Source organism: Lissotriton vulgaris, chromosome 4_1 (assembly GCF_964263255.1).
Source record: "Lissotriton vulgaris chromosome 4_1, aLisVul1.2, whole genome shotgun sequence".
Classification (NCBI taxonomy): domain Eukaryota; kingdom Metazoa; phylum Chordata; class Amphibia; order Caudata; family Salamandridae; genus Lissotriton; species Lissotriton vulgaris.
This window is the reverse complement of record NC_141691.1, coordinates 881,793,895-881,809,347: the sequence shown is the minus strand read 5'-3', so window position 1 is coordinate 881,809,347 and position 15,453 is coordinate 881,793,895. Positions and strand designations below refer to the sequence as shown.

Sequence of the window (15,453 nt, the reverse complement as noted above, 5' to 3'; positions counted from 1 at the left end):
AGCCTTTATTGGATCATGATGGTGTGTTACAAAGCACAGGCGGCAGCATTGCAAATGCCCTTCATTGAAGCCCTTCTGAAGTCCGCTGTGCGGTCCATCTCTGGTAATTTTTGAAGCCCTTCTGAAGTCCGCTGTGCGGTCCATCTCTGGTCATTTCTGAGAAGCACTGGCGCAGAAGTCTGGCACTACTATAAAATGACCAATTGTATCCAGTGACTCATAGTGGCAGTGGAATATAGCGGATCCTTTACTTCAAGACCAATTGCAACAAATAAATATTTGTCAGAAGTAAACCTTCCTTGTCAGATAGTGAGAAAGTGTCCTGCAAACATCAACGGGATTCAAGTTCACGACTCCAGCTGAAGAAGGAGAAGGAAACAATGCTGGTGGCACCAAGCCCTGAGAACATTGCAATGCAAAAGAAACCTTCGAAAGAAATTCTGCATCTAGATGGAAGTCTATCTAGTCAGGAAAAAGTATACTCATAGAAAAGCAAATCACCAATTTTGCCAAGGTACCGCTCAGCAGGAATAGCCACTAAACGTGCCTCTTTTTTCATTAGAACCTCAGATTCAACAGATTCCAAGGGCACAAATTGACTACCCTGGAAGGCCTGAAAGACAAGGGCAAACCCAAGACTTTATCTTGGCAATAAGCCACAGGAATAAAAAGTGGAAACAATTCAAGAGCCATGAGATCCCTCTCAAATCACTGGAACTCTGATCCCCTGAATGCATGCATGGCCACCCATTGACTGCAGCATCCAACAGATAGCCATCACATAGGAACATACCAGGCTTGCAAGAAGAGGCACAGACACCTAGGTGGAGCACCAGGCCTCAAAGTTCTTCCAGTGAAGAGCCTGTGCCTTGAGGATGACAGGACACCTTGACTGTTGGTTGCAGAGCGCCACTTCTTGGGTGCAACCCAGAGCCTGCAGATCTAACCTCTGAAGCCCAAGACCCTCAAACAGAGGTGCAGTGTGGACTAGAAGAGTTGACAGAACTGCAATGCTTGTCAGAAACGGCCATAGGGAATTGTTAACAGCCAATGGAAGAGCAAAAATAACCTGCTGTGGGCCTGCAATGTGACATCACAAGCATTTTCTACCCAGGCATCCTTGATCTCTCCAAGAACTCTGGAAAAGAGCAGGGTCGGAAGGAAAGCAGGCATACAAAAGACTGATAAAGAAAAGCATTATTTTCCATTATGAACAGTTCTAAACACAGATAGTTGAACTAGTCCATGACTGCATGACCAGGCCTGGACACTTCTGTAGGGAGGTAGAAGAGGGGCAGGTCCAGCTCAGATGATCTGCATAACAATGCTCCTTCGCAGAGACATAGCAGTAAGGGAGAGGATATTCAGATCCACTCAGATAACCCTGGAATCCTGGTCCCCATGTGGTTGACATACCCATGGACCACTTTGTTGCTAGTCCAAACCTGACTAGCCTGACCAATGGACAAAAGAGCTGACTTACTGCAGCAAGTTGACTCCAGTTGGACAAATTCCCTGACTTCCATGGAAACCACAAACCATGATTGCGACGCTGCCCACAAGTTGCCACCAGCACCTATTAGCATACATTTTCAAACTAGGGAAGGAGTACCCCCCCCCCACCCCCTGCCCTCAACCCCAGGAAGAGGAGAATGTTCCTTACTAGGTTTTGTGAAACCAACCATCACTGGAGTTCGTAGTATAGAAAACAGGAATCACAGTCTCAAAGTCTTCTGGAGAAGAGCTGCAAGACCCCAGGAGATGAAAGGAAAGGAGCTGTAAGGGGAAGTGAGCCCAGAGAACAACCAGAAGGCAGGTAGCCATTCTGTCCTGCAACTGCAGCCAATGGAGTGCCACGGCCAGAGATTTTTCCAGAATGGCTTTGAAATGGGGTAACAGATTCAGCTGGAGGAGGGAGTGCCATTTTAATGATACAGAAAACACATGAGTTATTCCATTGGTACTTAAGTTGTGGTCCCTGGTAGGTGGAACATATGTAGGAGGCTGGGGTGCAAATGTTGCTTCAAAGAGTTGATCTAGGGGTAGGGAAGGAAACTCTGTTCAATGAGGCTTACCTTATGATGTAGGAATGAGGAAAATGGATGAGGGTGTAATGTCCGTGTAGCCCAATGACTGCTGTAACCTGCAAGTCTCCCACTTTTTAAGAAACACTCATATAGTCATATAGATATAAAAACAATAACACGTCTGCCTTGCAGTTTCGTAAAGCCTGAAATGGGGTAGCTTGTTTAAAAGAGGGATTAAAGTGAGAGTAAGGAAATACATCTCCTTATACTCTTATTGGATTGTATTAACTTTTCCAAACGTGTGCTTTAAGGCCTTCAGAATTGTTACCCTTTTCCAGGCCAAGGCCAATAAGCCTCATATGCTGGCACAGCGTATGGCTGATCTAAATTCTATTAAATTGTCATTAATCAGGGTGGCCGGAGACCCGTCGCAAGCATCTTCCGTCTTTCGAATCCATACAAATACTCTTCACCTCCCAGTCCGCTTTTATGCTTGTTTTTTTACCTCTAGAAACTGGCGACTCTTCTAATGCAACACCACAGGTTTGTCAGATATGGACTGCCCGCCTCTGCGTTTAGGAAGAATCTTCATTCCATTACCACCTTAGAGAAATTCCCTCTCCAATTACACCCCCTAAGGGGCATTAGCTGTGCATCCCAGGCGTTCATCTCTTTGATTTTCTTAAATACGCATTTTTTTGTAAACAGTGACAAACACCCATCATATAAAAAACATAGCGCCAAGGATTAGAGGCAAACAGGGGACACAGGAAGCAGAAGGTTCCAGTGAGACAGACAAGAGTAAAGACTACAGACCCACTGATGTCCCATTGACTCATTTCCATTTTCCACAGGTTGGCGGTGCCTGGGTTGTGCAGTGGCTTTCAGGGCAGACAGAACAGGCTCCGCCTCTATAGTCTATGCCTTAGAATGAACTCAGCTGGCTCAGAGAGGTGAGAATGCAGTGACTGCTTCAGGGGTGTCGCGCTGTTAGCATCAATGAATTGATTCTTCTTGTTTACTAACACACCAGAATATGGAGCGCCTGGGTAAACTATGCTTTTGAAAGATTGGCTCCATAATGGGAAAGGACAGATGCTTCTCGCTCTGTTGAGTGCCAGCAACAATAGTACAAACCAATCTCCCTCCTGCGGAAGGTGTAAATGGGAGAGAAGGAGGGGGGTTCACTCCTCTTTTCAATAACACAGCTCTCTCTGGCCAGAGGAAAAAAAACTGGACGTCGGAGACAGTTCTTAAATAATCTTGTACAAAATTAAAGTTTAATTAGAGCTGTAGAATGAATAGAATCAATGTACTCAATCAATTTTAGTGTATTGTACTGTTCACCATGTCCTTATAAATATATAAAATCACAACAAATCATCAGGTGTTTAATAATAAAAGCAAAGTCGTCGTAATTTTAAGGTGACAACATTAGAATAAAACCTCTTTACAACATTTGTTTAAAAAAAGCACCTACTGAGATTGCTGTAGGTGCACCCAATTAATACAGTACATCACAACGCTCTTTAGTTGATCTGGTGTCGCTCAGGACATAAGTCCTAAAAAAAGAAGCGGGGGACTAACCAAGTTAGGCTGTATGCAAGTGACATCATGGGGCGTGACATCACAGCGTGTGACATCACAGTGCATGACATCACACATGGCTTCGGAGAATGTGACAACATCACAACCCATGACCTCCCAGGAAGTGACTTCACAAGAAGTGACATCAGAACTTAAGACCTCACACATATGTTTAGCAGGGCTATCATGAGTACATTTGAGTGAATTATGAGAATTTAGCAAATTAGATTTAGCGTCGGTGTTGTGCCAAAAAAAGTGATGCAACCCCAACGCAAAATCTGGACCTCAACTTATAGATTTTTTGGGGGGATATTCTGCCAGAAAAACATTGGCAACAAGGAGAAAAATGGCCTTAAATCTATTCTGCTTCCTATTCGCATGGCCATCAAATGTGCTGACTTATGGTCACCTGTCACAATCTTTATTGATTCAAGTGCTAAACAATGTTCACCGCCACATCCCCTTCAACAGGAGGTTCTTAAGCCACCCTAGATTCCCTAATAGTTCCATAAGTTTCTACTATGTACCTAGTTGACATATGTATTTCATTTCTTCCGCATTTTTCTGTCTCATTCTTACATTATTAGTCTGATTCCTTTGTTTTGTATGTAATGAGCTTCGAAGGCAACGATGTATAATTTACACTGCATATTGTGTTTAGTCACGTCAAATTATTTTCAATAAAGTTATTTGAACAAAAAAAATCTATTGTGCTTAATTGTTTGCTAAGTTTGCATTTTTAAATATCTTATGGGGTTGAGGCACCTGCTGTAGAGATCTTTGTGTGCCCAGATAACTCCTGAGGTAAATGCATTTGCTGGAGAGATCTCTGTTCTATCTATTTTCAGTTTCGAATCAAAGTACCATAGAGGGTTAATATGTCTCCTGCAAAGCACATCATGTAATATGCAGATGGCAGATTTTTATTATATGTAGCTGGGTAAGTTGGTTACTGATTTTAACACAGAGATAATTTTGTTACTTGCAAATAGATTGTAATCCTTCCAATATAGCACTGAGAGCTATGAAGGACGTGTGACAACTATACATTGTAACCCTCACAGTTTTATGTAGTGCATCCTGTACAGCGATTTAAACACTAGTTTGATTTATTGTCATTGTACAATGTGTAGGTGTGATGTAAAGTGCCCTGAAACCCTGAATCTGGATGAGTAGCATTATAAAAGAAATAAACCAAAATAGTGGCATTTATATTGGTATTTGTGTAAATACTGTGGCCAACCAGCACATCTGACATTCTTTTAGTGCATGCAAATTTCTAATGTAGAAGGGCTTCATAAAGTCTCAAGCATGCCTCTCTTAAGTACTTTTTGAAGTAATAACAAGCTGTGTGCCTTTGCCTACCCTCTATTGTGTTTCCATTTAGGTGTAAGGCCCCAGATAGCTCTCAGCCAAGATACTTCAACAAAAGGAGGCCTGATGGCCCCTTAACTTCGGCCTTAGGTATGGGTCCACTTGGAATCTGATAAGATCCCTCCCCATGTGCACGTTGCTGCTCGGAATGAAAGCAGACAACATGTAGGCGCTGCTGAATGTGTCCTGGTGTCTGAAAATGACATTAGGGCGAGTTCAGCTTATTTAGTTGGAGGCAAACTTCTTGGCCGGGAATACGTCGTCCACCCTGCAAAAATAGTGGGTAGATGCAGTCTACCCACTTGTACCCTCGACTCGTGCCCTGGTGTCCCTACAGTTGGGCAGTGAACAGAATATCAATCTCCTAAGATGTTTATGGCAGCAAAGTCAAGTATTTATTTTTGAATTTTCTCTCAAGTGAATTCAGGAAATTGACATCTCCATGTATACAAATATCTTGGCACTTGGTTTTAATATGAAACGTGGACAAAATGGACACTAATTCTCTAATTACATCTTAATCTATTGATGACAGGAATTTAAGTTTAGATGACAATGTCTTTGATAAAAAGCATAGATCCACATTGCAGACCAGAGCTGGGATGGTGGATGTGTGGCATTGTACACAAATTTGATTCCTTTGAGGAAACCTCTGTTCTAATTTTGTTCAATTTTTTTAGGCTGACCACCTGACCAGGCGGGGCAAACCTCTCCCACATCAGGAGTCCCTTGAAATTGAATCGGCAGAAGACAGACCTGTGAAGCGCACCACCATCACGATTGAAGATCTGACCGAGATGGAGCGTTTGGAAGATCTCGACACTTGTATGGTGAGTGGCAATTTGAGGAATTGGTGAAGAGCAAAGCTTACTGTTGCTCCTTTAAAAAGCTTTGAACTGCTGCTTGAATTACAAACTGGTTTCCAATAATGCTATTGCATATCAGAGATGTGGGACATTGAAGGTTTTAAATATGGAAGACAAAGTAGGGAGGACTTTTCTCTATACAACAGCTACTGCATCACTCGTACTCACCTAGATACTGAAAAATTTAAATTGATACTTGTATAGCACACTACTCACCCGCAAGGGTCTGAAGGCGCTTCTACGAATACCGCTGTGGAACCCATCCTGGCTTTCCCTGTGAGGTGTCCACTCCTGGACACCCCCAAGGTGGAGGCAAGGCATCCTTAGCGTTGTGGGGGCCGTTGTGGAGATTAAGCAAGCTATTGCCCAGAGTTGCAGAGTGGGACTCCATGATTGGAATAGGCACCGAGGCGAGAATTATCAGGTCCGTGGAATTTTGAGCCCAAGACCCGCCGAGGCGGGGAATTGAACCCTGGTCCCGGGCTAGACATCAACATGAGGGTCTGCCGCTCTAATCATTGAGCCACACTTCCCTGAAACAAGGTGACCCAACCATTGGAGATGATGCACTTGCCTTTTTTCGTTCCTGGCTTGCTCAGTCTGAGGCTTGAACATGAAAGAGCTCATGAAGGAGTGTGACAAGTAACGTACACAGTGAGGTAGTGCTTCTCCCAGAGATACTAAGCATTTGTCCAGAAAAAGTTATTTTTTGTAGCATTCATTTATTATAAAGTGCCTGTAATAAAAATAAATAATAAAACACTGATCTGGATAAAATAATAATCAAACCATCCAAAGCGGTTGTGAGTTAGAGTACTAGAAAGAAAGGGCCAGGTGCATGAATAACTGGTTGCAAATTACAAACAGTATTTTGTGACCATCGGAGAATTTACAAACGGTCCTATGTACTATCACACCGGTTTGTAAAACTCCGACTAGTTGTGGATTGCAATCTGAACTGCTTCATGAATATTCATGAGGTAGGCTGCAAATTGCAATTCACTGCAATTGGAGGCCATCACAGGGATGGTGCCTTCTGGAGTCATGAGTCTGCCATGTCAAGTTTGTTTATTTATTTATTTATTTGTTTTTAAAGAAATGCAGCTCGTTTTCCTTATTGGAAAGGGGGCAGCATTTAAAAAGAAAATCTACTGCTTATTCCAAACATTTTTTTAATTCGCAAAGAGGAAGGGGTCCCAAGGGCATCCCTTTACTTTTGTGAATGGGTCACCACCTCTTTAGAGATCTCTGTAACTTTTCAATGTTTTGCTACTGGATTTTGGGTGCAGAACATTGATTCACAGTGTTGGACGTGGCCCTTGTGGCAGGTTCACCCTGAAACTTTTTGCGTTCTCCTAGCCTGTTTCTGTAACCTGGTGTTGGTGATTTTAGGCCTCTGCGCACTTTTTACTGTGAACCAGTGTAAATAAAGTGCTTGCGCTTTCTGTTTATGTGTGGTGAGACTGGCCTGCCCTCCCATAGGAATGCTTTGGGGATATGTATGTCCCTGGTAGTTCCTGAATGTGTTTAGACTAGTGAGGAGATTGCATATTGTGTTTATGCTGGTGAGATTGGCGCAGAATGTAATTTGCGCCTGATGTGAATGTGCATAATGTAATTCATGTTACAGGTTGAGGTGGAGTACGGTGATTACCAGTGGTTACTGGTTGTACGCTTATGTTCTGATTTACCTTTACTAAGTTCAGTTTGTGATGGTTCTGACAGTGGTCCATGTGGCCCTGTCAGGTGTACATAATCCCTTGTAAATATTGCCCAGTGCCAGTTGGCACAGTGTATGTTTTGTGTTTACTATTCTAATGTGTTATGAGAATACAAAGGCTATTTTTATATAACCTTGTGTGGAGTTCCTTTTGTAGTGTGCCTGGTATGTTGTTGTTGTGTGCATGCGCAAATGCTTTACACATTGCCTCCGGAATAAGCCTGACTGCTCGTGCCAAGCTTCCAAGTGGGTGAGCAGGGGTTATCTTTGGCATGTAACTCCCTTGCCCTGGCTAGAGTGGTGGTTTCTGCCTGGCTTTGGCGTAAGCCTTAGCCAACCAGAAATCCCATTTCTAGCACACAGCATACCAGTTCAGTATTTGTAAGGGAAACCTACAGCATAACCTTTCCAGATAATGACTCAGTATCCATTTGTCCTTTTTTCAGAGTGATAAAACTTTTTGGACTCCAAAAATGGAATTAGTACATTCGTAAAAAGCTATTTCTGACCACAGATTATTCACCATTAGAATATCCTTAGGTGCCAGACTGGATCTAAATGCGTTCTTGGTAATGCTCCTGCGTGCCGCTAGATGGTGTAGTGCAGCTCCATGTTGGCATCCTTCTGTCCCGAAGTGACAGAGTGGAGGAGCATCTAATGTCCACCCCTGTGAGCCAATGTCCTTTCCTTTCTTTCCACACTATTGAACATGGATTTGGAGCTCCATTGCCATTTTCAATGATTTTCTAATTAAAATCTTTTGAGCATGCAAGGAAACAATGTGCCCACCTAAAGCTACAAGGCTCAACCATGCTGTGACTGTAGGAAACAGGTGTTGGTGATTGACCCACATGTGGTGCGCCTCTGGGGTTGGGATGAGGTGAGGGCACAACTCCAAGTGTTGGGCTGAGTGTACCCTCATCCACCAATAGGTGATCCAGGACCGTGAAGTGAAGTTATATGTTGCAGAACCTCGAAAAAAGTCATGGACCTCAAATAAGTGCCATTCCCACTCCAATTCAGATGTGCATATGCGCTCCTGCTCTTGAAGTTGGTTCATAGACAGATCCTTTTTGCAGCTGAAATAACTAAGTAAGTCAAAGACGAAACACAAGAAGGCAAAGCAGGATTCAGCTCCATTCCACAACTCTCCATCAAAAGAGTTCGAGAAAGCATTAAGGTGCCAATTGGACTCTTTCACTGATCCCTGCCTGAGGAGCCGATTCCGCAACTGGGCCCGATATGCCACGAGTTCTCATGACGCTTGGTGACACCACAGCTAGTAGAGCATTTAAGGAGGCCATGCTGCACGTATTTGGCACCCTTCTCATTTTCTCTGTCGTGCCTTTGGGCCCCAAGATTCGCAGGAGACTCCAATAGGGTTACTGCTATCAGATCTGTGATCGACGATGGCAGCACCCCTCAAAGTGACCTAGGGTTCCACACTGCATATGGTGTTGACTTCCATTCTGGCTCTGAGACGTGTGCCAGTTCCTTCTTCATCGACACTGATACCAATGTCACTGGCACAGTCTGGGTCTGCTTGCTCTGAGCCTTTATTAACATTCAAGAAAGCCATAACTGATACTCTGATGGGCACCTGGTCTAAGCCTTGCTCTTGCCCACCACTGAACTGGCAGGTGGTCATATGACATAGACTGGGACTAGGGGACCTTGATTTTCAGATGCAGTATACTACTTGGAGAATTTGGTAGTCCATATTCCACCAGCAAGGTTTTCTACAATGAATTCCCTAAAACCCCTTTACAAAGAGTCAAAAAGGATGGAGGTATTCAGTAAACAAATGTTCTCATCAGGTAGCTTAGCCCTGAGGTTGGTAAACACAGTTTGCCTTCTAGGCCGATATACAGATTCTAACTGAGACATGCCCAGAGAGATATTACTGACGGTTGTGGAAAAATGTATGTCCACCTTGGCTTCAACTATTCAGGATGGTCAGGATGCAGCCAAATACATAATTTGTGCTGGCCTCTTTATGACTGACTGCTTGGGGTGAGTAGCCAAAACCAGTGTGTTACTCCATTGTAATGGATGGATGGTGGTATTTACTGGATTTTCAGGAGATACGCAGGCATCCCTTATGGTTGTCTTTTGATAAATACTGTTTCAAGGCACAAGGGAAACCAAAATAAGCAATTGGTCAGGGCCCTTGGGTACTTACAGTATTTCTAAAGACAGTGGTCCCTAGACATTATAGAATAAGCATGAAGGATAAATATAGATCAAATGATTTCTATATTCTTTGTCGAGCCGTACAGGATTTAATATATCATATGTTCACGTAGTCAATTATCTTTACAAATCCAAGTGGGACACAGCCTGTGACCTACTACCACATATACACAAGTATGACATACACAAGGGGAGTGTCAGGCAAGGAGAAAAAGTCTGCATACATTATAATCTTGCAGAAAGATAAATCATTAATACACTATTGTGACAAATTATATAGTATAGTCAAAGACATATAGTGTATATAGTGTCAACGGCGTTTCGATCCCTGTGCTAAGATGAGGGGATCATCCTCAGGACATTGTAATTCATGCTTGTATTACATTTCATTGTCAACTTCAAGCCCAGATTAAAGTTTTTTTTTTAAACATCACATAAACAAAGCTTATACGTGAAATTGAAAAAAAGGGGGGAAGGGGTGGGAGGAAAAAAAGAGATTATAAATTACACAAATTGTACATAGTAATGAAGACATGTGTGACCAGTGAATAGCATGTGGCAAGATTCCTAATATCAGCATTGTGTGCAAGATATTTGAAAGAAGGTTGGACGAACTTCACCAGAATTGAGCGAAGAACCTCATGCTGGTATATTGTGTGGCTGTTTTAATACATTTCGGAGATGTCCACGAAGGTGGAATGAGCGTGGAGGCTAGAAGAGTGCCTATAAATGTTGGTTGAGACAAGGCAGATTGAAGCGGGTGCTTGCCAGTGGCTAAAGTAATTGTGGCGCAAACTGTGAGCGAGTGAATTTTACGGCGCTAGTTGTAACGGGCGAAGAAACGGCGCGGGTGATTTTAAAATCTGCAAGTGAAAGGGGGATTAAAGTAAATACAGTGATTGTAAGATCACCGTGTGCGTGATGCATGCCGGTGGTGTTCTCACCGCCATAAAAGCTCGCTGGGATCCCAATTATTGATGGGGATATGAATCCAGCAGCTGGGGAGTGGAGAGCTAGAGTCCATATCAGGGTTAAAAACGGACCGAGGCTTGCGTTTAATGACCTGCGGTACCGCTGCGATGCTGCTTACCTGGAATTAAGAGCAGCGCTGTTTATTCTTGTTGGCGGCAATTATAAGCTTAAGGAGAAAGAATAGTGGAATGAGGAGCGGGTTACGTTCTGCATGATTTCTTTGGCTAGAGCGGATGGGATCCTCACATACTCTTACCGTATAATAGATGACACGTGGTCCTTGAATGGGGTCCAAGCAGGCAGTCGAGACGATGCTCACAATGACTGTTCCTTGCTGTAGTGTGAGCCACCATTATGTCTATGCTGGTCATGTGGTATAAACCATGTGACCTAGAGTAGGTCTCCAGCTTCAGCATTGGGAGGGGTGAGCTAATGTGGTGGCCATTTTGGAAAGGTGTGAAGTGAAAGTATAACTGTGCAGTGAGTCATCCAACCATTGCAATTAATAACAATTCATATTGACACATTTGTTCCATGAAAACCATGGATGTTATTTCAAATATTGAACTGAAATTGTCCAGAAGAGATTACATGGGTCATAATAAAGAAGTCCAATCCTCGAGGCGGTTTAGACCATTGTGGATGCTTTTGGTCTTAAGTATCCATTTGAGCTCTTCCTTATTCATGAGCTGATTGATATCTCCACCCCTTGGTGGGACTTTTATGACGTCAATCATTGTCCATTGTAGATCCAGTTCCGTATGGCCATTTTCAATGAAGTGATCCACAAGCGGCGCATTAGGTGTTTTGCATTGAAATCTGCTTCTGTGCTGGCAAATTCTGATCAGTGATTTCTGCGTCGTCTGCCCTACATATATTTTGTGACATGGGCAGAACATTGCATAAATGACATTCATGCTGTTACAATTCGTGAAGTGTTTCCTCTGAAAATGTATTTGCTCAAAAATGAAGTCTTTCCCTTCTACAGTACAGTCACAAACACTACATGAGCCACATTTCACATGACCCGTTAGTCGTGGGAGCCCCCACAGTTCATTTATAGTGCCTTTTGCATCTGAGGTGGGCAATGCAGCACATACCAAGTGGTCCTTAATATTTTTTGATTTTTTGAAAGCAAACAATGGACGCTCGAGGATTAGGGTACCTGTGTTAATTGTGCCCCAATGTTTCCTAATACTTTTTTTGATTGCATTAGAGGCTGGGGAAAACGTTGTCACACATACTAGCTGGTTCTGTATCTTTTTTTCTTCAGGTTCCAGCAATACATCCCTAGGGCAGTACCATGCCCTTTTTAAGGAGCTACGGATCAGTTTTTTGGGGTACCCTCGACTGTGCAGTTTGTTACTCCAAGCCTGTGCCTCCAGAAAGTAGTCTTCTTTACGGTAGCAGTTCCTCCTTATACGGAGAAACTGGGAGTAAGGAAGTGAGTCACGCAGTGCCTGGGGATGGTGGCTTTTATAGCTCAATAGGGTGTTGCGTTCTGTTGGTTTCCTGTATAGGCTAGTGAACAGTTTGCCACTGTTGTGTTGAATGTTCAAGTCAAGGAACGGAATGGTTTGTTTGTTTACAGATAGGGTAAAGGTAAGGCCACTGCAATTATTGTTTATCCAATGTAGAAACTGCAGCAATAGGTCCTGGGATTCTTGCCAAATAAGAAAGATATAATCATTGAATCTCTTCCACAGGGCAATGCCAAAGTGGAAGGGATTCAGAGGTGTCAATATGCGTTTGGATTCAAGGTTATCTATATAAAGGATTGCCAGGTTTGTAGCAAAGACTACTCCCATGGATGTGCCCCTTACTTGGCCATAGTACTGATCGTCGAACAGAAAAAAGTTTTTTGTTATTCAGATTTCCAGAAGCTGTAATATAAAGAGTTTTGGTTCTGTATGTGGGCTAGGACGTGTGTCAAGAATTTGCTCAATAACCAGCAGTGAATCGGTTTGTGGGATATTGGGTGTAAAGCGACTCCACATCCAAAGTACACATTCTTTTTACTCAAAAAACAGCGGTGAGACCTTCCATAGTGACCTGAGCTATTAGATTCTGTATTCAGAGCAAAGTGACGAACAGAACACCCTGTACAGAATCCCTTTTTTAGGCAGAGGCCAGACCGAACAACCCAAAAGAGGCAGAGGGAAACAGCCACAGCGTTGGTCCAATCCCCCAGGGGAAAGCTACACACGCCGACAACACTGCCAATGGTAATAGCATCCCCTGACAACATCACTATGACTATCGCCACTACTAATACTGAGCTTATGCTCGGAAATACTCTACCCATCTTCAACCTGACTATACATCATCTATCCTCCAGTGAGCTTTCAATATTGAATAAAGGCATCTCCTTTGTTCCAACTGCCCGTCCCAATTTCCTTGACCTCCAGACAGAACTAAGATTCTTTAGAAAGATAAGATTGCACAGTTTCTTTGTCCTCAAACCCCAACACTAATGAATGCCAACACTCCTTTTCGCCCACCCTCTACTTTCTCCCCCTCAGGAAGTATGGTCCCTGGCTAGATCCTGACTGTCGAGAAACTAGTACTAAAAGACCTAACTGAAATGGAAAGTCAAAAAATGATCATTCCATATAACATCTCAATTGCAGAGAAACAAGCACTAGCCGATCTGGAAGTAAATAGCTGCATAGTTATCAAGCCAGCAGACAAGGGTGGGGGGATTGTATTACAAGAAAAAGATAAATACAAAACGGAGATTCTACGACAGCTCAGTAATACAGCCCACTACTGTAGGCTTCCCACAAACCCTACAAAAGAAATACAGAATCTAATAGCTCAGGTCCCTATGGAAAGTCTCACCGCTATTTTCGTGAGAAAAAAGGAACATCAATTTCTGAATACTAAATCCCCAAGAACGCCGGTAATATACACCTTGCCCAAGATTCACAAAAACACTGAAAACATTCCTGGAAGACCTATTGTTTCTGATTGCGGCTCCATTTTGGAGCCCCTAGGGCAATATGTGGACCATTTCATTAAAGAATTTGTGCCCACCACAGAGTGCTACATACGTGACAGTATGGCTATGATTAACATTATTGAAGAGTACTCTTTCGACCCCACATCTAAGACAATGTGTACTTTGGATGTGGAGTCGCTTTACACCAATATCCCTGTTGAAATGAGGTGACTAATTCTACGGGGGTAGCATGGTACAGACGACACACCAGGCACACCACAAAAAGAGACACAACACCGGTTTGAATGGAAAAGAATAACTTCTGTATTGTCTCCAACCTGCAAAAGTAAGACACAGTAATCACAGTGGGGCGCCAACGGGCGCCAGGGCAATGTATAACAGGGGGATTATTTACAGGGTTATGGGAAAAAAAGAAAAGGTAAGTCCATCAGTTTCCAGAGCTGAAATAAAAACAAAGCTTTATCAAATGACATGGAACTTCAGGCACAAACATCTGCCGTAAAACCTCGAAGCAGGACGTCCAGCGCTAACATCAGGCATAGACCTAAATCCTGGGGCAGGAAACACAGTGCGCATAACAAGGAATGGCATTGACCATCATCACCCCTTGCAAAAAGGAACATTAAACATCCCACATTGACATCAGGCCTGTCACTAGCATGAATGAAACATTAGACAGGCATACCCATTAGCCTAAGCAGGTTCAAACTGAAAACATCACATTCGAAGGGCCCCAAACCATGAGCGTAGAGGCTTCATTTGGGGTGGTAAAAAACATTAGACATAAGCCTTACCAGCCGTGGTATCACCTTAACACCCCACTTCATGAATCCCATTAGGCCTATACTATGACATTAGGCCTGACTAATTTCGCTCACCACCAAGTTATTCCGGGCCAACAGGGATGAAGCAGGTCCTAGGGCTTGTTCAGGGGTTCCCTACGGGTAGTCACTCTCGCCTAAGTAAATATTCCCCCAGGTCCGGAGGGCCTCTCCACAGGGGGGGTATGTCCCAGGCCGACACTGTTCCGTGGGAGGCCCCTTCTCTAGTACTTAAGGGTCCGGGATGCCCCCTCTTTGCAGTGTGACCACAACCGTTGCAGCTGCCCCCTGCCCAGTGGGGACAGCTGGAGGAACCAGGCTGGCACCAACACTCTCTGCGTCCCCAGGGAAGGTCCATCGGTGGGGGGGGGGGCACCGACCCTGTGCCCTGTTACCACCCCCTCTACCAACAGTTCCCCACTCTCCGGGGCTCCTCTCCGCTCATCTGGATTCCTGCGGCTGCTGCTCCTTCTCGTGGAGGCGCGGGCAAGAAATTTGGCTTGTGAGGCCCTCGCGGGTAGGGAAGGCACCAATGCTGTGCCTCGGCAGTCCCTGCCCGCCTCTCTCCACACACGGGGGCCCCTACAGCATAGGCTGCACACGCGGGGCTCTCCTCAGCGCATGAGAGCCCCGCCTCCCGCAGCACTCTGCCTGTCTTTACCCGGGCCCCCTCCTGGGACCCGGGGCTTCAATCCACGGGCGGGGGCGGGGTAGGCTCCCGCCCTTCAATGTTGGGACAGCTCCGTGCTTCTCTTGTTGGTCTGCCGTGAGCTCGGGTGGCTCCAGACGGCGTCCTCACGGGCACGGACCGGGGAGGTGGACTCCCGCTCCGGTTCTTGAGACAGCAATGGCGTGGGCTCCCACCAGCTCACGGGAGCCCCACCTAACTTCCGGGGCAGGCCCTTCCTCTTCTGGGTCACTGCGGGCAGCG

The 15,453-nt window shown here is 44.4% G+C and overlaps 1 protein-coding gene across 2 annotated transcripts in view; it reads left to right on the top strand.

Annotated features, from left to right (window-relative positions):
• The window catches only part of CARMIL1 (capping protein regulator and myosin 1 linker 1), a 994,750-nt gene that overhangs the window by 822,250 nt on the left and 157,047 nt on the right, over window positions 1–15,453 (top strand). For both annotated transcript variants that reach the window (XM_086965173.1, XM_086965172.1), the window contains exon 29: window positions 5,669–5,818. In XM_086965173.1, the coding sequence (XP_086821299.1) occupies window positions 5,669–5,818 (150 nt within the window). The remainder of the gene's footprint in view (window positions 1–5,668; window positions 5,819–15,453) is intronic.